This window comes from Nymphalis io, chromosome 7 (assembly GCF_905147045.1).
Source record: "Nymphalis io chromosome 7, ilAglIoxx1.1, whole genome shotgun sequence".
NCBI classification, from domain to species: Eukaryota; Metazoa; Arthropoda; class Insecta; order Lepidoptera; family Nymphalidae; genus Nymphalis; species Nymphalis io.
Window position 1 is genome coordinate 370861 of NC_065894.1, and position 21407 is coordinate 392267.

Below are 21407 nucleotides of genomic sequence, written 5' to 3' on the forward strand. Positions count from 1 at the left end.
GGTATAGTGAATTAAATATTTGGATTTTAACCGAAGGTTCAAATCCGGACCAACATCTCAGATTATTCTTAATTATTCCATGCTGAGCGGTAAAAGAAAACATGATGAAACTTGTATGTTGTCGGTTGATTGTTGAAATTCTACCACATTTACGTGGGTGTGAATATCTTACTGTACTGAGCCCTTTTTTTTAATTTTTGGCTTAATTTACAAAACTGTTTGTGGGTTGGTTGGGTACAAGTGTTGCAGGAATTCCACACATACAGCATTGCTCACGATAATTTCCTTCACCGTCGATCACAATATGAATCACCTTCCTCCGCTAAAATTCTTGAGTAGAATATTAAACAAATACGATGAGATGTTGCAATAATTGTAAATGAATTGTTGAAATATAATTATAACATTTAAACAAAACATAATATACTGGCATTGGTGTTAAATTACGCTCGAAAACCGTAAATGTTATCTAAATGAGATCGCAGTGTGATGCTATAGTTATATTCGCTCTAGTAATCGCGTCCTGAAACACTTTAATAAATTGCCTGCATCGTTCGATTATGTAGCTAAAGGTCTGTAAGCTTAAATAGTTACAAATCAGTCAGCGTGACGATCAGCTGCAATTTGGTCATGATCAGAATTATTTCATCGGCCTCGATGGTCTACAGTAGGCTTATAAGCCTTTAGACCCCGAGGTCTTGGGTTCAAACAAATCCCGTGTTTCATGGTTGGTAGAAAAATCGTTGGTTTTTTTTTTGATTCTCAGAAGTAGCTCAAACTTGAGATACTGAAGCGTATATTATTCAGAGAAGGATTCAGGTATGAGGCTCACAATACTCAAAGACCGAAGAAATAATATATTTTTATTTAAGACACGTCACAATTATTTGAGTACCCCGTACTGACTGATCAATACATTATAATAATCTAATAAGAAATTGTTATGATTTCGTCATCATGCCAAATATAAAGTACAAAAAGGCGATGTGCTGACGGCACAGAGCTTTTGTCAGATAGTGCCTGGAGTAGAAACACTAGTGCACTCGTGTTTGACAATACACCTCCCGCGTAGTCATATGGTGTAGACTACACCATGACTACACCTGAGAACATTTCATTCAAATTCAGGCATTATTACAATTCATTGCATATATTCAGACGATTATAAAAATATTATTGCAATAGTAATATTCGTGAGATATCTGACATCAAAGCAAAACGATCATTACCAGTTTTAATACAATGATATTTAAACAAAAAGTAATGCTGCTGATATTTGAACATAAATAATTACTTTTAATATATTGGTTAGAAATATTTGTCTGTGTGTTACATACTCGATATATGATTGCGGTGCATCGATCATTATTAGAATTAATTATTTAAACTGCAAAAAAGTGTTCACGTTAGTGGGAATATTTACAATTACTTTTAATTTAAAGTTTTCATTTTAAAACCGTAGCAAGTATTGATTTTAATTATTTCCTATTAAAGTAATACCTTCATGAATAACAAGTAAAAAATAGTAAATTATAATATGATGTATTATAAAACAATTTTATTAAATAAAACCAATTACATTAAAAATATTTTTAAACAGTAAAGTAACGGATTGTTAATGTCCCACAGCTGGGCTAGGGCCTCAACTTAACTCCTTTTAAATATAATGTTTTGGTTAGGTTAGGTTTAGTTATAAAAAGGTTACCTATATATTTATTTATTAAAATTAGAAATATGTAAACTTAAGTGAATACGAGATAATGAACTTGATATATATCAGTCTAAGTACAACTATAACCTAATTCACAAGCTTTTCATTATCTGCGCATGCTTGTTGGGGTAACACTTCAAATAATTCTACTGATAAACTCTTTTCTTTTCTTCTAACAAAACTACAGTTGTCGTTCGTTCGATGTTGGATCAGAATAGAATCGGGAACGTATCGTAACTGTAATCATAACCGTAACAGCCTGTGAATGTCCCACTGCTGGGCTAAAGTTCTCCTCTCCCTTATTTGAGGAGATGGTTTGGAGCTTATTCCATCACGCTGCTCCAGTGCGGGTTGGTGGAATACACATGTGGCATAATTTCAGTGAAATTAAACACATGCATGTTTCCTCACGATGTTTTCCTTCACCGTATAGCACGAGATGAATTATAATCACAAATTAAACACATGAAAATTTAGTGGTGCTTGCCCGGATTTGTACCCACGATCATCAATTAATATTCACGCGTTCTTACCACTGGGCCATCTCTGGCTGGTGTATCGTAGCCGTTATTAATTAACAAAATTGGCTCCCAGTTCTACTCAATACTAGATACTGGAGCTTTTGACAAAACAACCTATCTATTCTTAATTATTTTCGTATTAAACATAAAACCAGATTTTTATTAAAACTTATTTTTTTATTTATTAACTCAAAAATTATTTATATATAATAAACATGGCCTTGTCACTATAGCAGCGATATCTTCAGTGATATACATATTTTATATATTTATTTATTATAACGATTTATAATGGAACGCATAAGAAGACATTGTGAATTAAACTCGATTAATATAAAATAAGCAGTGAAAACACCGTATAAATTTTGTATTACAAGCGAATTGATTTGAAGTGAAAGTGTTTGGAAATAGACGTGTGACCGTTTTCCAGCTGTGACGGTACCGACCGAACGTAACGAATTAATTTAATTCACTTTTATTACAATTAATGTTTGACACCATTAAGACGAATGACCAAGATAAATGTTTAAGAGAAAATTTTGAAATGGGAAATTATGATTATCTTAAACCTTTCTAAAATATAATAATTATGAAGATGAAATGGTTCTATTCATTCTAGGATTAGTAGGCAACGACATAGAATAATTATATTTTCGTGCCAAGTGTATGCCGCAAAACCTATTTAAGCCTGTTCCCTATTTATGCAATTGTGACAAATACCTTTTTGTTACTTCGACAAGTATATTGTGACGTCATCATACCATGTGTCATTGTAAATTTTATATTTTATTCGACTTATTTGTACGACGCTATAACTATTTATATTTATAATTATGCGATATTTTCTAAAAGTCCTACTTTTAGAAAATATCGCATATACTAATTTACCGTATTTTATTATCTGAATTGCAAGTGACTTAAGGTATAAAAATAAATTAAAATAAAGACAATCAGTGAAACCTGGAATATCTATATATGTAAATATTAAACAAGAACCGTCACTATCACTTTTTAACATTACCGCGACGAGCCGCGCTACGAATGTTGATTTTAGGCATTCCATTGGAAAAAGTGAAGTTTCTTTTAGACGTGACGTACATACGAAATGTACTAAGAATAATTAAGCTTAACTGTACCATTATTTTATATATTTAAAATGAAACGAGCAAATGGCCCAACGAATTGGTCAACGAGAAGTATAACCGGTCTTAACATTCTCAATGGTCCTGCAAGCATTGGCTCCAGGATGTTCTGCTATCTATATCCATAGCTACATTACCGCGTTTAAACATTTTATTTGTTTATATTATATAATGAATTCCAAAGATTAAAATAATAAAATAAGAAAGTTTATGAATAAATATAATAAGCATTAGGGTTATGTCAGAGCCGGTTCGATAACAGGTACAAAGCATAAATCATGGTCGTCAAGTATTACATCTTGCATAATATCATAGGCGCGTGAGATCACGATTTACACGTGACCTACTGTGGTATGCAGTTGTTATTAAATGTGCAAAATACAGATTATAAAAACCATTTTAGAATCTACGAGACGTCAAAACACACCTACGCTACTTACTGCAGCTCTGGCAAAATATTTAATCGTTTCTAGTTAGGCTTCACCGCCAGAATACATTACATATACATATTTATTTTCAGAAAAAAAAAAGTATGAAAGGGTTAATTTAATAGAGTTCTGAAGAAATTTTAAACGTTTTATTTATTAATGCTTTCTCTTGTTTCAGATGGCTCCCGTAGGCCAAATACGGATATGTGCCATACTGTGGCTGTTCTGCGCAATCAGTGCAAGAGCAGATCCCAATGAAAACACCACAACCACCAAAACGATCCGAACAACCATCCTACCATCTCGGACAACGCGGACCGAGTTGAAGGTTTCCAGAAGTCTGAACCCCCACGAAACTCAGACTCTCAATGTGAGAACCAAATCAGGTCATTTAACACAATTAATAGTTAAGAAGAAAGATGCAAAATCAACTACTTATGGCAGTAGTACGTCACCAGCACCAACTACGATGTCTGTTAGAACAACCCTAACAACTGCTCGAGTTAATAATAATAATAATACGGAGGACAATAAAAATAAAACTGAATCGAGGGACCAAAGAAAACTTCATTTCAATTCGGTTAACAGCGATCTAGCAGGCTTCGACTATTATTTAAACAGAAATAAACATGATGACTTTGCTGATGTAAAAGCAGAATATGGTAACTGGTCTCCCGTTTCTGTTTATCCTGAGTCTCATATCCAAGAAGATGGTAAAAAACCAGAGACAGATCCTGAAACATCAAATTACTATCCAACATACGATAACGACAAAAAGTCTGAAAACAAAAGAGTTTATATAACCTCAGCTAGTTTTATGGATTACAACAACCCTATCAAAAGCTACAGATTCGACCCCCACAACCCTGTTATAAAGAATGATAGAAACCCAGTGTACATAGAAGTAGTAAGTACAAAAGTTTCTGATGATAACGAAAAATCTTTAAAAGTACCTGATCCAGTTATGGTGAGTTCTGAGTCTATGTATATAAAGAAAGCTCTAGAAAAATATAACAACAAACGTGGCAGATCTATACTTACTCTTGGTGAAGATGGCATACCAGAAATACAAGGCATTAGAATGCCCGACGACGAGTCTGATAAGAAAACTTGGAGAAATGCTAGAGTTGTTAATGGAGAATTAGTGCCCTATCCTGAAGGCTACACTCCTCCAAGAGCTATACCTGAAGCAGACGTGTACCCAGACATAGCAGCCATAGAACCATCGCAAAGTTTAGGTCCTTTTACCAAAGATGATAATTTTGAACAAAAGGACGGACCCTTCACAAAGTTCGATAATATAAAATTCGAAAATGACGACTTCATTCCGTCAACATACACATACAAACCTAAGAAAGAAAATCACTACTATAAAAATGGATATGGACCGTTTACTAAAGCTGATAACTCTAAAGTAGCAAATTCAAAGCTCATTGAATATATTAAACAGATCAATGAACAAGAATTGAAAAGGGATTACTTTAGTGGACGCAGCTCTCGAGCCCATGCCGGTGACTTAGAATACGCTGAAAGTCACATTCAAAGACGTATGCTACAGCATCCAGGTGAAGTAAACTTTCCTAATTCTATTATGTATACACCGAAAAATGCCAAACCCGGGTTCGATGAAAGTGTAAGAAACCCTGTTCTCCAGTACGCTCATCCGGACCTTGGAATTCAACCTGCAAAAGCTACACGAGATAACATTGAAAGCTACGATAACAAGGAACGTAAAGTAAAATATTACTCGAGCGTACCTAAAAGCGCTCACCCCTACCCTATGGAGCCAATAAATGGTTACAATCAACAACGCAGTCAAAACAATGGGCCGAATGCAAACAGATACTATGAAGACGAATATAATAAATTTTCATACTATGACAATTCTCATAATAGATATCCTTACGGCTACGGGTACGTAAAACGCGTTCCCGAACCATCTTTATGGCAAAGATTTACAGATTCAATGAAAGACACGATTAACACTGCAAGTGAAACAGTTCATCAATTCACCAGGCCTCTCATAGAGCCTATCGCTAAAGTCACGCAGCCCGTACTTGACCCTCTTGTCGAAGCCACTCATAAAATATCACACAATTTGGGTCTCTACCCGTCTAATTCCTTACAAAGTCAGAGATACGCTCAAGATAAAATCGGTGTAGCTGCTGCTGCATCGGGAGCTCCAGCAATGTTACCAGCGCTAGGCTTAATGGCTGGAGGCGCTGCTCTGGGATTAGGAGCAGTAGCTGTTGGAAGACTACTAGATGTCAATATCATGCGTAATGCTAATGATGAAGATACTTTAGATGAACTCGAAAAAGAACACAAAAGAGCCTTCGCTAACGCCCCATACGATATCGATAGGAAAATACTAAGCAGACAGCAGTACTATGACGATAATTACAAAATGCCAAGTGAAAATGTCTACGTTGTCATGTCACCGGACAATGTAGAAGGCAGCCGTGCGAAGAGAGACGCAGTTAACATCTATAAGCCTTATAAGAATATTTTTGTGAGACAGAGGCGTAGTGTTAAAAGGGCATTAGAAGGTGAAATGCCAGACGACTTGCAAAACTTGGAGGGTAGCCCAAGCATTTCAAGCCTTACTTCGGCAGCTATGGACCTCGTGAAACAGACGGATTGGAGGGACTCTCAATGCGCCAAGTTTACCTTTTGTAAAGTCTTAACCTCCCAGTCTACGGATTCTCTATTCGCAATGGAGAAGAAAATGGAATCTCTTATAAAAATGTAAGTACAAATTTACATATATCCTACATAAAACAAGTCCCCAACGTTCCATTTCACAAAGACTCTCTGAGAACTACGGCTTTATATAAGCTCGTTTTAGTATTATATAATTTATTTACCTCCAAAAATAAAAATAGAATATTTTAAATAAATGCGGTGGTGTCAACATACTTATAATCTAGTGGTCCATTTGCAGGCATTTGCCTTCGTACATTATATTAAATAGAAAAACTTTCATCACGTCTTAATAAAATCCAAGGCTACGTTCGAGTATTTCCGGGTGCATTCACCTAGCTTTCTAAAGGTCAGATGACGCTAAGTAAACAATACACATGAAAATACCCGTTACGCAATGGATCGTATAACACTTTGTTCATATAATATAATATCTATCTTTACGTTTAAAAAAACTTTCTAAATTAATAAACATTAAAATAAAATGTTAATATTAATCAAAATTCGTTAGATATTTATTCGCAATTCATGATTACGATATTTAAAAGGTAAAAATAATTTGTCTCTATAAAACTTATTTCTTAAGTTAAAAATTATAAGAAAACTAAATAACAACCAATATTTTTCACTGAAAACATCAAAATAATACCTATTATTTAGTATTGACACGTATTTTGTTATGCCTATTAATTTACCGTAACAGATCTATAGAAACTAAACAAAACATACCTATTATACATACTGTCCTTCTACTCTTGCCTTCAAAGTAATTTATAAATAGCTCTTTTAAGTTTTTAATTTATTTATAAATGCATACAAATTGTTTGAGTTCGTTTTTTTTTTATTTATCATAATAGCATAGATATATTTACAGTTTTTAATAAAAATGGATCGATTTTTATGTCTTTGTGATTCGCTCAAACAAAATATTGCTGTTTAGAGAAACAAGTGCATCATATTTATTCCACCCGCTAAGGGGTAAAATGATTAGATGACAATTGACGAGAATGTTCATATATAATATTCTAGGTAGAATCTATCATTCAAAACCGATGGTATCGTAACCTTTAATATACTTACCTAATCCTGCAAAATGTCGATTCATAAGTTCTTCTATAGGCTTAAGTAAATAAAGTATATTCTGATTTCATTTTAACTACGACTAAGGTAAAGCAACAACTAGACCTCTGGAAATCGATGTACTATGACCTGCAATTTCGAAAAACTCTTCTTTTCTCGTGAAATTAAATTTCAATTTTCGGATAAAAACTGTCAATTAAAACAATTTAAGGTATAGAAGCTACGGACACAATAAGTTAATTTCATATATTCGTTAATTCAAAGTCATTCGATAGTTCTGTATGTCTAGAAAAACTGAAATATAAAAAAAGATAAAATTATTTTGTTAAAAAATTGCCACGCATAAAAATTAAAATAATATCATTAACCTCTAAAGCGATTACGACTGTCTTCCGTAATTAATCTATTTTTTTTTATTATAGACACGGCCCTGTTACAGTTTTATTATATAATGCTAAATTTTTTGATCTCGTACTTGTTTCTTGTGCTGTGGTGAAAGTAATCGCGATGAACATCGATAAATAATTAAATATTAATATCGATTGGTATCTGGCTTAAAACATTGTATAAGATGTATCATTAGACTTGTTGTAATTGATATAATCTTTCATTTAATTAATTAAAATTATTTTTCAATGTAAGTAGATATTAAGTAAGTAATAATATTATAAGTATGTATTATGTTAATAAATCTAGTTTCTTTGCAAGCAGCTGCGAGTAGGTAATACTTGGAACCTAAACATTTAGTAACAGCTTGAAGTGTTTTTTTTAACATATAAAGGCTAGACTTAATAGACAATAGGCCGTTAGTATACTTTTTTATATACCACCTGATGGTAACCATCGCCCATAGACAATGGCGAAGTAAGATATATTAACCATTCATTAGGTCATCAAGGTGCCACCAACCTTGATAACTAGGAGGTAATGTCCCTTGTTACACTGGCTGACTCACCGTTCAAACTGAAACACAACAATACTAAGTATTGCTGTTTGGCGGTTGAATATGTTATGAGTGGGTGATTCACTGGTGGTAGAGCTTTGTGCAAGCTCGTCTGGGTAGGTACCACCTACTCATTAGATATTCTACCGCAAAACAGACTGCTGTTTTGCGGTACCAAGTACTGACTTGGTATTGTTATGTTCCGGTTTGAAGGGTGAGTGAGCCAGTGTAATTACAGGTACAAGGGACATAACATCTTAGTTCCCAAGATTGGTGGCGCATTGGTGGTGTAAGCGATGGTTAACATTTCTTACAATGCCAATGTCTATGGGCGTTAGTGACCACTTACCATCAGGTGGCTCATATGCTAGTCCGCCTTCCTATTCTATAAAAATCCTACCCAGACCTGCACAAAGCCCTTACACCAATTAAACGACAATTTTTATTAGGCTCAATTTCTTGGATTATCTTTGATATAGTAATTTATTTAGACTTTTATTACATTTAATAATACAACGACGAACAACTCGATCGTGATTTGTTTAAAAGTGATATTGATATGCATTAAATAATTAAAACATCTACGCATCAAAGTAGCGCACCGTCATAGGTCGCTTTTCAATATTAAACGATCAAGTGACGTTTGTTTCTTGGCCAGCTTTGCTTTGTTATTCGTATACATACTTAAATTGAAGTATAGAACGAATGGTGTCAGTAGGCCTGCAAAGAAATTATGTAAACAATTATGAAGATTTATCTCATTAGCAAGTTGATGCTGTCTCGTGTATTATCGCGTAATGAAACCGGCTTTTATTGTTTAACTTTTACAACAGCATTAGGTATGATTGATAAATAGAATATTTTGTTACATATTAAAAAAACACATTGAGATTTTTTACTTAGTAATAATTACAATTATTATTGTGATATTAAAAATATATATTCAACATCAATCAAATCACTTCGCCCTATACTTGGTCGGCAAATGTTTAAAACAAGGGTCAGCGACATGTTTCTTAGTAGTTCAGTAATGATAAACGTATATCAAGAAGATATTCGTGTGAACAAAAACATTTGTCTATTCTGTGGTCACCTCAGACAGTTTGCCGCCAAATTGCCAACGCGTTGAAATACTCGTCATCAAATTACATAACACTCGGATACGCGAATGCGGTGAAAGTGAACTAACCGCATTCTGCCCAGCGGAAACCAACAAACTGTTTATTATTTATTATTTTATAATTCCATATACAAAAAGCGTGAACCTCTTTCGTAAGCTAAACTAGTTTTACGGTTATTAAATATGTTTATTCACCTTAATTATACGTGTTTGTTATTGTGAATTGTTTTTAAAATAAAATATTTGCCACGTTTATAAACAATAAAAATTATATACTTACGTATTTGTAAGGGTTTAAGATTTTTTTTTTAAATTAAGACATTTTAGATTAAGCAATTATATTTATGCCACTGACTATTGATGTATATTTTATATAATTTATTTATTACAGTGTAATGTCAGTTTTAAATAAATTATATCAATTTCAATTTATAGAAATACGAACGTTACAAACGCGGGAAACGATCTTCCTTACTTTCTTCTTTACTTGGAAATTTTATCTTGTTTCTATACGCATTGGATATTACGAATGATCTACGAGTATCTAGTTGACGTTGACAGCACTATATAATTTACATTTTATTTTCAGTTTAAAATCATTTTTTAATGTCATGATGGCACAAGAACAAGAAAAACAAGAGGCAAAATTATATTTCCATATATAGTGTTAATATTACATCGGAATATTTTATATATTATTATCTAACAAATCATAATAAAAATGTTTCCGACTCAAAAAAGTAAATATTCTTAATAATCCTTCCTGGGGCAAGGTTTTACCAGAATTCCGCAGATATTTTTAACTATGCTAATTAAATAAATTAAATTCTTATGATAAAAAATCAGTAAAATAAAGCATATTACTCAATACAAGATGATATAGATGATAAAAAAGCGTAGAGTTAATATTTAATACTGTTATTTAAAGCAGGATATATAAATTTTAATGTATTTTGTTAACATACCTATATAATTTAATTAGTTGAAAATAGTAACTACTAAATTTCTTGACGGTTTTTCTCGGTAGTATAAGAGTATTGAATGTATATTCCGAGCTTTATATTTAGTATCTTATAAAATGACGATTTGAAAGTGCCTTTAAGAGCCGACGCGTATAAATAATAATAACAATAAATATCTTTATAGCTAATACAAACAAAGCATAAAAAGAGTCAGTACAATAGACAATTAGCGAAGTAATGGTTATAACGTCTAATGGCGTATTCTGTTACAGAAAATGTTAATTATGTTCTAAAGAATAATAATAGAATAATATTCTGGGACATTCGTGGATTCACACACGGCCATCTGATCCCAAACTAAGCAGAGCTTGTACTATGGAGACCATACAGCTGATATACTACTTTTCTTTTGTAAATACATACTTATATAGATAATTACACCCAGACTCAGGACAGACAGACATGTTCATGCACACAAATGTCTGACCTGGGTGGTAATCTAACACACAACCTTCGGCGTGAAAGGCCAATCGTTCTAAAAGTATGCATTTTACATGTTCAAGCGTCGTTTATCCGATTTACTTTATAGTGTTTTTGTTGTTACAGTAGAATTTGTAAAATTGAGTTTGTTTGTTACACTTTCGCGTCTCAACTGCTCAATCGATCACCATGAAAGTTTGTATACGCGTTGTCAGAGATACATAAAAAGATATATACATAGCTAACTTATATGTTTTCAGGATATCTCGCGGCAGCAGCGCCAACGCGGCGGCCGTGGCGACGCACCTCGGCGACGTCATGTCCGCCAGCCGCGACCACGCCTGCAGCCGGTTCCACTGCAACACGCAGCGGTAGCCGCCGAGACGAACACCGCACGACGAACTCTTCAGTTATGTCAATTGTTTTGTATAAAGAACATTTTGAACTGTTGAGCTGTAGGTTGACAAAACTATTAAGTATTTATAGATTATTCAATCTTATAGCCTATTTGGTATTCCAATAGCAGGAGTACAGATGAAAAAAACAACTTTTACTATAAAATTACATGACATCACTTGGTCGTTATCTTTCACAATCTGTGGTATTCAGTATGGATTCGTGTAGAAATGGCGCTTTAAATTTCGTCGAAGTTGTTTTTGAACTTTTGGACGTAACATAAAAATGCTTAATTAGTTAAATTAAATATATTAATAATAACTGTTTGTAGTGCATAATATAGCAAAGCTAGCTAGAATATGTAAATTTAATATTTGTTTATCTGTACTTCTTCTGCTATTGATATATAGTATAGAATTGACAATTCATTTCAATAGATATGAAAACCAAACTAAAGTCATAAATTTAGCCGAACGTTCTTGAAAAATATAGAATAATTTATAAAAATAAAAATGTAATTAACTTTTTACGTCTATTGAAATGAGTTCCAATATGTATTTTATAGATACTAATATTTGTGATTGATGAAAGATTGTAAGAGAGAATAATGTGTAATACAGCAGAGTTCTGGTGAGAAATAATGATATATCGATATTGTAAAAGAATTAGTCGATAAGTTACAAGAAAAAAATCGTAATATTACAAAAATATGTCAGCCATATTGAACGTCGTTCCTAGAATTTAAAAATATAACCGCCGTTTTGTTACCATTTGTAAAACTCCTTACATTCTGTGCAAGAGCTGTCATTCAGAAATTAATTTAAGAAACATAGTTTTGTAATTACTTATATTATCCAAAGTTTGCGTTTCATATTTAATTCAATCTATTCATAATAATTTATAAATAATTATTTTTATGCTTAACTATTTAAATAGCTGTAAGTCGTTCTTAATATATTTATTTAAATTATTTTAGTCCGCTTCCGTAAGATGTAAATACGCTTTCGTAAAGATGTAAATTATTTATTTATTTTTACAAATAAAATTTTTAATAGTAATCAGTATTTTTTTAATAAAAATTTAAAATGTAAAAAATTATTAAATAAACATTTTAATGTACCGTTACCAAAGGAAAAAATAATTAAACACAACAATAATATCCAAGTAAAAACTACGCCGTGTCGGGCGGCGCCGCGGAGTCCCCCGCGCCGCGCGAGTCGCGGCTGAAGTTGTTGCACTCGATACACGGCCGCAGCTCTTCTTCCAGCATATATAGCTGTAATAAGAAAATTGTATTTATAACTCATCTAAACACAATTATTTTTCATTATATATTACATGCGTTTATTTATTAAAGTTTACCAACAGTTGTATATAATAATAAATAAATATAATAAAATAATAATTGTAATTAAACATAAAAAGAAAAAAGTAGCGACAGCAAATTCATGCAACACTAAATATAGATAAACAAAAACTAAATTACAACAATAGAAGAATTACCGAGACAAGAAAAAAAAAAGAAGTTTAGATATTTCTATTAGGTATAAATATGTTTTATATATAAACTTATCGTATTATATACTTCATCATGAACATCAAATATTACCACCATAATAGAACGGCAATCGACATGATCATAGTGTGATCAGGCGTAGAGCCGACGCGACGGCCGGGCGGACCACCTGGCTGTTCTCTAATACAATCAAAAAATGTAACACTACTGACTTCCCCACTCCAACCAACCAGACTAGAACTAGAACCAGCTACTTAGAATTTCTCAATAGAAAAACTTCTATTAGCTCGATCTATACGAACCGGAGATCTTAAAATCTACAGCCAAATAAGCCACTAGACCGACTAGGCATTTAGTTGAGGACATATGTATTTGTTTATGAAATAGATCTCAAAATAGTTAATAAATTAAGAGTATACATAATAAAAATAATTTCTAAGATTATAATTAAGTTGGGAAATGTCACGTTACCCTCCCATCGCTCCCGTATCCCGTGTATTTCTTAGTGGGAACAGTCTCCAGCGACACAGGAGGTGCGCGCTCCTTCGTAGTAGCTTCTGTTATAAGCGTGTGAGAGCCTCCACACCAGCGGTGACACATATGCCTGAAGAAATAGATTTGTTGAACTATTATTTCTACTAATGTTAGAAATGCGAAAGTAACTCGGTCCGCCTGTTACGCTTTCTCGTCTACACCGCTGAACCCATTTTGACGAAATTTGGTATGAAGCAAGGATGGATGGACCTAAGATGGACAGAGGTGACATAACACCTGAAAAAAAGGTCGGTGAAGTCACGGACGAAACCTCAGTTTATTATAAATTGTTTCGTTGCTATTAAAATTGTATGAATATACTTACCTTATGTGTATTCATATGAATTAGAAGAAAAATAACAAGAGGCATGTTAATCGATTACTATTTTATAATAATAGTTAAAGTACTTCGAGTCGGGAAACCTCAACCAAAATTAAAAGTTCGAAATTTAAAAAATATGACAACAATTAACCGTTTCAAATGTCAGAACAATTAAAAACGACAATAAACTTAGAGGAATGAAATGCCTTCCCCGTAGTACTTAACATTTGCGTGATCAAACAGTGTTGGCCAGACTCGAAGGTATGATCGTGACCTACCTGTCTCGCGGCGGCTCGGGCTCCTCCAAGCCGGCGAGGCAGGGCGCGGCGGGCGGCGCGGCGGGCGGCGCGGCGGGCGGCGCGGAGAGCGGCGCGAGGCGCGGCGGCGCGCCCGACACGGCGTCGCGCGCCGGCATGCTCGCCGCCGCGCCGCACGCGCCGCACTGCGCGTCGCGGGCCAGCTGCCGCGTCAGCAGCGCCGCCTGCCGGTAGCAATTACTGGCGTGGCAGCAATGGATAATACTATTCGACGCATACAAACAAAGTTAAGACGACACCGGTCGTACCCTCCGACCCTGATACGGGATTAGATCCCTGAATCTCGTGATCTTCGGCCGTATATAAGGCAGCTTCATGTAACGTTAATTACTAATGAATAAGTTTCGTCTCCACGCCGCATAATTGTCACGGGATACGTTCCTCCGACGAAAGACCGAAATATGTATAAATTATGTTTCACCTGTAAATGCCGTCAGAACTAAATAAAAAGTAGGCCTTCAAAACCTTAGGTTCTCCTAAAATGGTAGCCAGGAACCGTATTTTCTTGTCTAGAAGTTGTAGTTCTTTTTGGGCCTCATCGCGTGCAGATAGCAGATCCACAATCTCCCCTTTACCGTCCGTTATGCGGGTTAGATCTTTGATGGCTGCCTGTCAGTTTATAGGATTAAAACAGAGACATTGAAAATACCGATCACTAAAAGAAGTGCTAACCACCACTTACACCATCATTACATTACCGACCATGAGATTTATGCTGTGCTATCCCTTGTACACTATATATTATACACTAACTCAATCACTCAAAAAACTGGAGTGTATCATATTGATGCCAGCTAGAATAATTGTTTTGTGCCCAAACGAGGCTGCACTAAGTAGCGTACACAATATTAAGATTCAGAAATATATATGAAATATATAATTTAAAAAATACTATTAATTAATTGTTTAACAAGAGATTTCTTACCATCCAGGTTAATTCTTGCTTGTGGAACTTGTCATAACAGAGTTCAATGCGTCGCTCGAAATCCGCACGAGCCTTTGCGAAGTCTTCTTCCGACAACAAACCTGCGAGCCGCGTAATGTCTGCCTGTGAACTGTGACTGCTACGCATATATGTACATACATCCTTCAACAAATGGTAATAAAGACTCTTCCCCTTTAGGCCAGATGTGTGATCATGTAAATAGAAGATAACCGAAACTACGAGACCTACAGATCTCAAATTATCCATCCAAAAATCAACCAAACCACTGACATAATAAAATTATTATATTTTTTAAATTATAGAAAAAATATTTGGTTGTATTTCATACCTTATCCCTGAGCCCGTCTAGCACCTCATCTCGATCTGATTTTTGCTCGCGCAACATCTCCACGCATTCCACCAAGCTCTACAAAGACAATAATTGTTACATATAATGTAAAACGTCAAATCTAACCATCTATTGCAGGCTTTCCTCACGTATATTTTCTAAATAGCAATATAATACGAATTATAAATATTCTATTCTATACCCATCTCATTCTTTACTAGCGTGGAATACCTAGAATTTTCGATACTATAAATGTGCGAATGTTGTAAAAGTTGTCTGTTAAATATTAATTACAAAATTTAATGCTTATTAACAACAGTATCGGCTGGTATATATGTGTGTAATATGAGCAGTTGTAGTTAAACTCCTTACAATATTATTTCTGGCAATCAAAGTTTGAATTAGATTAATTTAAAACAAATGTCTTTAAACTTGATGCATTATATTTGATATTAAAAATTAATCAGTAAAATTGTAATCTTTGCATATAAATATCGTTAATGAATTAATCAAGTATATTATCTTAAATATCGAAGGTTATATGTGATTTTCTATTTCAAAATCTATGGTCTATCTTATGTACGATACGATTTCCCATTAGGAGTCCTCTACTCCTAGAGTCCCGATAATATTCCTCAAGGTATACCCGTAGGTATACTGTATACTTCCTATCTTAATTCTTACATTCAATTTTTTTAATAAACTTACTCATATAAAAACAAATATACAGAATTGTTCCTCACATGCATCTCTCCTCCTAGTTGTGTGTGTAGAGTTGCGAGGTTCTTGTGAGCGTGCAGTGTGGTCTCCAGTTCCGTCACTAAGTCTTGGTAGCGTTCCGTCAACTCCACAAGAGCTGTTTCGAACAATGGCATTAAACGCTGTCATAGAATATATATTTGCAAGTAGTGTCACCACCACTGCTTCTGCTTTTCGAGGAGAAGAATTGGAGCCTATTCCACCACGCTGCTTTAATTGTTTTTAAAATTGTATTATATCATATCTGACGACAGTTATATGTATTATTATTTACCCGCAGTTTCAGCGTTATTGTTAACATTTTCCAGCTGAGCGAGACCACTACTAAGGTCCGTTCGTATCTGGACAATTTGGTCTTGGAAACTTCGCATCTGAGCAAAAACAAAAAGAAAACAGACATGTTAATTTGAATATAAAATTCGCATATTCAGCGGTGAACGAAAACAAATCGAGAAACGTAAAATGTATTTACCGACTAGCATAAATATCAGAATAAATAAAACACAAATTATATAAACTATATTAAAATTGAAATAATATTTACATACCTGTGTGGTTAGTCCTGAATCAAAACCGCTCAACTGCTCTGAGTAATCTCCCACCAACGAGTACAACAGCGTGATGCGATTGTTCAACTTCAGCGCTACATCTACTTTATCCGCTAAATAAGAAAGAAATATCGATAAATATACCATACAGCACTTAACAATACATAGCTATTTTATACCAAAACAACTTTTACATCCCGTCACATGTTTTAAACTTTACTTGGCTTAATTGGCTTTAATTTTATTCTACCGTCATTTGTAAAACATCAGTTATTTTTATCAATATTTTCCGGCTGATGAATTTGCATTTATATATAAATGTATATTCATTATATACATTTGTTTCATGTAAATATTATGTTGTGAATGGGTTAATGTACATTTGTATTACAGTATTTCTACTAGTGTCGATAGCTATTGCCTAAAAATATATATAAAAGCAATGGGCCTAATTGGCAGTCTACATTCCTGCTTAAAAGATAAATAAATCGAGGTCTCACCTACAGACATAGCAGTATGGAGGGCATTTTCAGCGGTATTCGTCGCGCGCATCGTCATATTGTTTAAGTTTTTCGACAACTCCTCTCTTAGTTCTCTCAAAGCGGAACTTGAAGAAAGAGTTATTCATATACTTTATAAAACGTAGGTGTTAATATGATAAATACTAAATACTTAAAATGAAAAGCAGTACAACAAATAATATTTTTCTTACTTCAACTCTTCGTGAGTGATTGGCGGACCCACAGATAGTATAGAAGGTCTTGTAGTTATAGACTGTTTGCTAGTTGCTGTAGACGGACGAGGGGTTGTCGGAGCGGAATGAGCTTTTGAGGGTTTTCCATCGGCTCTTGATCCTTGAGATTTTGGATCGATCGCTACGGATTTCCTCGTAGCTACCGATTGATGAGATTTAGCTGTCTATAAAATTATAAAAAATAAATTCTTAGAAAACGAATAGACTCATAGTTTATTATTTTTTAACGTAGGCTGATTTATGCTACCCTCTTTTTAGACATGGAAGTCGAAGCTGTTGTGTATAATATGTGATAATAGAGCCAGGAATGTGTAGGGAATAGTGCAAGACAAAAATATTGAAGAGGATGATACACCCAAGTTTAAGTATAAATTTTCAAAGGGATGACGCACAGCTTGCTTAAAGCATCCATATACATCAACAATCTTATATATATAAGCCACTTCCAATATTCTTACGAAAACAGTGAGTCTGTTGATATATATGGGAAGAAAATGGGGGTGATGTGACAACTACCGAGTACATGCTGCAATACGTTGTTTGTCTGCACAGGATTGCAGAACGTAGACGCAACAAGTCATGTCAATTTTATGCACAATTTCACCAAGCCATTGATATGGTCTGGTTTTCTTTGCCGATAAGATAGAGAGATAGAACGTCGTGCTCTGGTTATTAGATGTAAGATATTATATACTTGGACGTCATGCCATGATGAAGTAAGACTAAAATTATTTAGAACATATTGCTTACATAGTCAATAACATTGGTAGTGAATATCATATCCTGGCGAAGATATCATATTACTGCATTGCATCGGTTATTGGTATTACACAATTATTGTTAACATAAACGTACTTTGTTACAAACGGTAGCTATTAACATATCTGACCTCTGGTTTTTCGCCTTCTGTTTCCTCGAATTGTATGGATGGTTCAATTTTAACTTCCTCAAACTTTTCAGCGATATCCTCTGGCAGCGCACCGGCTGCAGCGAGCTGAGTCAGAAGTCCCGTCATACGATAAATGGCATTTTCGGCTGCTTTCACACGGGCAGTGACCTTTTTAATAGAAATATCCTTTAAATATCACCGGTGCGTAAATGACCAAATGACTATAATCGTCAACTCGATGTTTACGATTAACATGACATAATATTCTCCTCAAAAAAAACTTTTTTAAAAACGAGAAATATATAAGATTCCTTAAATGAGACCATAGCTGATACTTGAATGAATAAAATAAATAAATTATAATAAATCTGAAGTCAATCCAATTTATTGGATAATTTGTGTAAAATAATCATATTAAATAGCACTTGACATAACATAGCACCTGCATAGCTTGCATGGTTTCAGGCAGCGTAGCACTTCCTTTAGCAAGATCGCTTTTTAACTTCTCATTGTCAGGGAGCAGAAGCGGCTTTGGAACTGCTATATCCTTTAAGTCCTTCACCGCAGCCTCCAGCAGGGCGAATTGTGATTGAGTTACTACATTTATACTCGCACGACCCCGAGACTCTGTAGTATTGTTAAAATCACTCTAGTGTAAGTTTTGTACATTTCCAATAAATAAACATAAAGCTTACCTGGTTTAGCAGTCGGACCTTTCTCCACTGAAATCCAAAATCGCTATTATTAATTTTGTCCTTGATTAGACGTTCGTAACATTTTAACCGAATTAAATGATCAACAACCATTAATACCATTAACGTTATTACCTATAAGTACTTTTCCCTTGCCCCTCTCAGCTTCTGAAACATTATATTAAGCAATAAAAATATATCCAAACTTTGAATTAAATAGTAAACAAAATCAACCTGTAACTGCGATTCTGGTGTCTGACATAACTCTTGCTCTCTTGGCATCTTTCTAAATAAAAAAAAGTAAAAACAAAATATATAATAACTATAATTTCATATTGCGGTTATATCTGCGGGTGAGTGGGGAGATGTATGTCCCTTTCTGTACCCAGACAACGTGTATGATGATCGGTTTAGTAGTTAAGTCGTAGAAACAAACAAACTCGCTTTCGCATTTATAATATTAATAAGGATTATACAAAAAAACTATATGTATTTTGTGTTATAACGAAACGAAGTCACGTCTAACATTACATCAAGATAATTGACAACAATTCGAGAAACTGTTATATTTTTATAATACTTTACGATAATATTGCAAAAAACGTATCGGCACCAACCGTAGATGTAGCATTCTCCTTGTCTTTTTCAGCTTTTGCTTTCTCTTTTTCTAACTCTTTTTCTTTGTGTTTCTTTTGTTTCTCAGCTTTATCTTTCTCCTTTTTAGATGCTTTATCTATTGTATCTTTATCTTTTTGTTGCACTTTGTCAGCTTCTTTTTGCTCTTTCTTATCAGTCTTTTCTAAGTCTTTAAGTCCTTCTGTTTCTTTTTTATCTTGTTTGGTACCGTGCTCCTCTTTAATTCCCGCCATCCGACGTTTTACCGGTGAACGAGGACTCTTAGAAGATGAACTTTCCGTAGTTGTTTCAGGAGTGCTTTTTAACCGTTTTGGTATCAAATCTGCGCTCCTGATCTCTACCCTTTGTTCCAGCATGCGTTGCTGCCGCGCTAAGATATGAAGTATCATTTGAACCAGCTTGAAATTTACTGTGTTTTCCTGGCAATTACAGCTTTATTAAAAATCTGTTTTTAACATAATTTTATAATATTCACTTATTACGTAATTATAAAAAAGTAGTGTTCGGTCGCGGCTACGAATGTTAGGTAAGGGTCGAGATGTAGGTGTTCAGGGGCAGGTTGTTATAAAAAGTAGTCTTATGTCCATCCTTGGGGTTCAAGCTTGCTTCATACTAAATTTCATCAAAATCGGTTCAGTGTTCTAACCAAGAAAGCTTATCAGATAAACAGGGTTACTATCGCATTTATATTTAAGTAGGGATTAGAGTTGGATAGAAAATTATATTCATCACACATTACAAGAACAATAAAAATATGGTTATTGTCCTTTAACTAATTTGGTTTCAATAAGTTTATTACTAACATCCGGAGAGCCGAGCGCTCTGTTTATGAGGTCCTCGACGCTTATTAAAAGCGCTGAATCGCTCATGTTTGGATCATCGTAAAAAGGCATTGTGTAGCAATTTATTTATATATTTTACAGAATCAATACTCTTTTTTAAAACTGCTTAATTCAATCACCACAAATTATGTCACGGTTAAGTCGTTTGTCATGGAATAGTATTGACAGAACTGTAACGGCCAGTCTTATTCATATTTTAAATTATTTTTTTATTTTAAGAAATACTTTATAGTTTTTGATAAATTAGAGGTACAATTAATTCTTATTTCTGTACAACAAATTTTAGGTTAGTTGTTTTCGTGATTTTTTTAATAAAACAGATTTGTTTTTAACATAATTTTATAATATTCACTCATTCATTCATTAAAGATTTTTAACAATACGTCTTTGATATTTTTACATCACACTGCAACATAATTTTATTTATTTAAGAAAGTTTATTAAACTTTTGTAGTTGGAATTAAGCTGACTAATTTTTAATTTAAAAAAATTGCTAAACTTTATTGACAGGCGAGTGCAACATTTGTGCTGACGGCCGTGCTGGCCAATCGCCCTTAAGCTCTCTTTTTGTTTTTTTAGTATTATATAGTTAATTTTTATAATTACCAGGTGTAAAACTCACCTGGCAATTATTATTACATAAAGGAATTGACATATTATGTTATTAGAATAGAATTTAACTTGAAAAAAAAAACTAACATCATTTGTAATTTACATTTACAAATAATGATTGAGTATTAGGAAATTTTAACAAGAAATTTAAAGTGAGTTTACTTAGTAGCGCCTCCTCTTCTCCCGAAGCTTGAAACGCATATTCCACAACGCTGTTCTCTCTCCC

General features: G+C 33.9%; 2 protein-coding genes across 3 annotated transcripts in view; one reads left to right on the forward strand and one right to left on the reverse strand.

Annotated features, from left to right (window-relative positions):
* Window positions 1-12492, forward strand: part of LOC126769382 (uncharacterized) — a 29736-nt gene extending 17244 nt beyond the window's left edge. Inside the window, exons 1-3 of one of the 2 annotated variants that reach the window (XM_050488122.1) lie at window positions 486-572; window positions 3981-6550; window positions 11351-12492. In XM_050488122.1, the coding sequence (XP_050344079.1) occupies window positions 3981-6550; window positions 11351-11465 (2685 nt within the window). In that variant the 5' untranslated portion in view covers window positions 486-572 and the 3' untranslated portion in view covers window positions 11466-12492. Of the gene's footprint in view, window positions 1-485; window positions 573-3980; window positions 6551-11350 lie in introns of those variants that run through there. The other variant, XM_050488120.1, reaches the window with a different exon arrangement.
* A 165-nt stretch (window positions 12493-12657) lies between these two features.
* On the reverse strand, window positions 12658-20620 carry LOC126769722 (uncharacterized). The gene is made up of 16 exons (XM_050488640.1): window positions 20531-20620; window positions 19705-20146; window positions 19095-19121; window positions 18842-19026; window positions 18400-18567; window positions 17469-17674; window positions 17257-17363; window positions 16757-16869; window positions 16483-16579; window positions 16193-16305; window positions 15450-15527; window positions 15101-15223; window positions 14641-14784; window positions 14137-14339; window positions 13474-13606; window positions 12658-12762 (listed from the first exon to the last, which is right to left on the reverse strand). The coding sequence occupies exons 1-16, from the start codon at window positions 20618-20620 to the stop codon at window positions 12658-12660; spliced, it is 2334 nt and encodes a 777-aa protein (XP_050344597.1).
* Between the last annotated feature and the right edge of the window lie 787 nt (window positions 20621-21407).

Bases quoted from the DNA above. Each gene is read 5' to 3' on its own strand.
- LOC126769722 (XM_050488640.1), bottom strand. From the start codon at position 20,620: ATGCCTTTTTACGATGATCCAAACATGAGCGATTCAGCGCTTTTAATA. The intron at 20,147-20,530 runs GTTAGTAATAAA...TGTAATTGCCAG, and splicing joins GAGCGCTCGGCTCTCCGGAT to GAAAACACAGTAAATTTCAA. The intron at 14,340-14,640 runs GTTTTGAAGGCC...TGCTACCGGCAG, and splicing joins CCATTTTAGGAGAACCTAAG to GCGGCGCTGCTGACGCGGCA.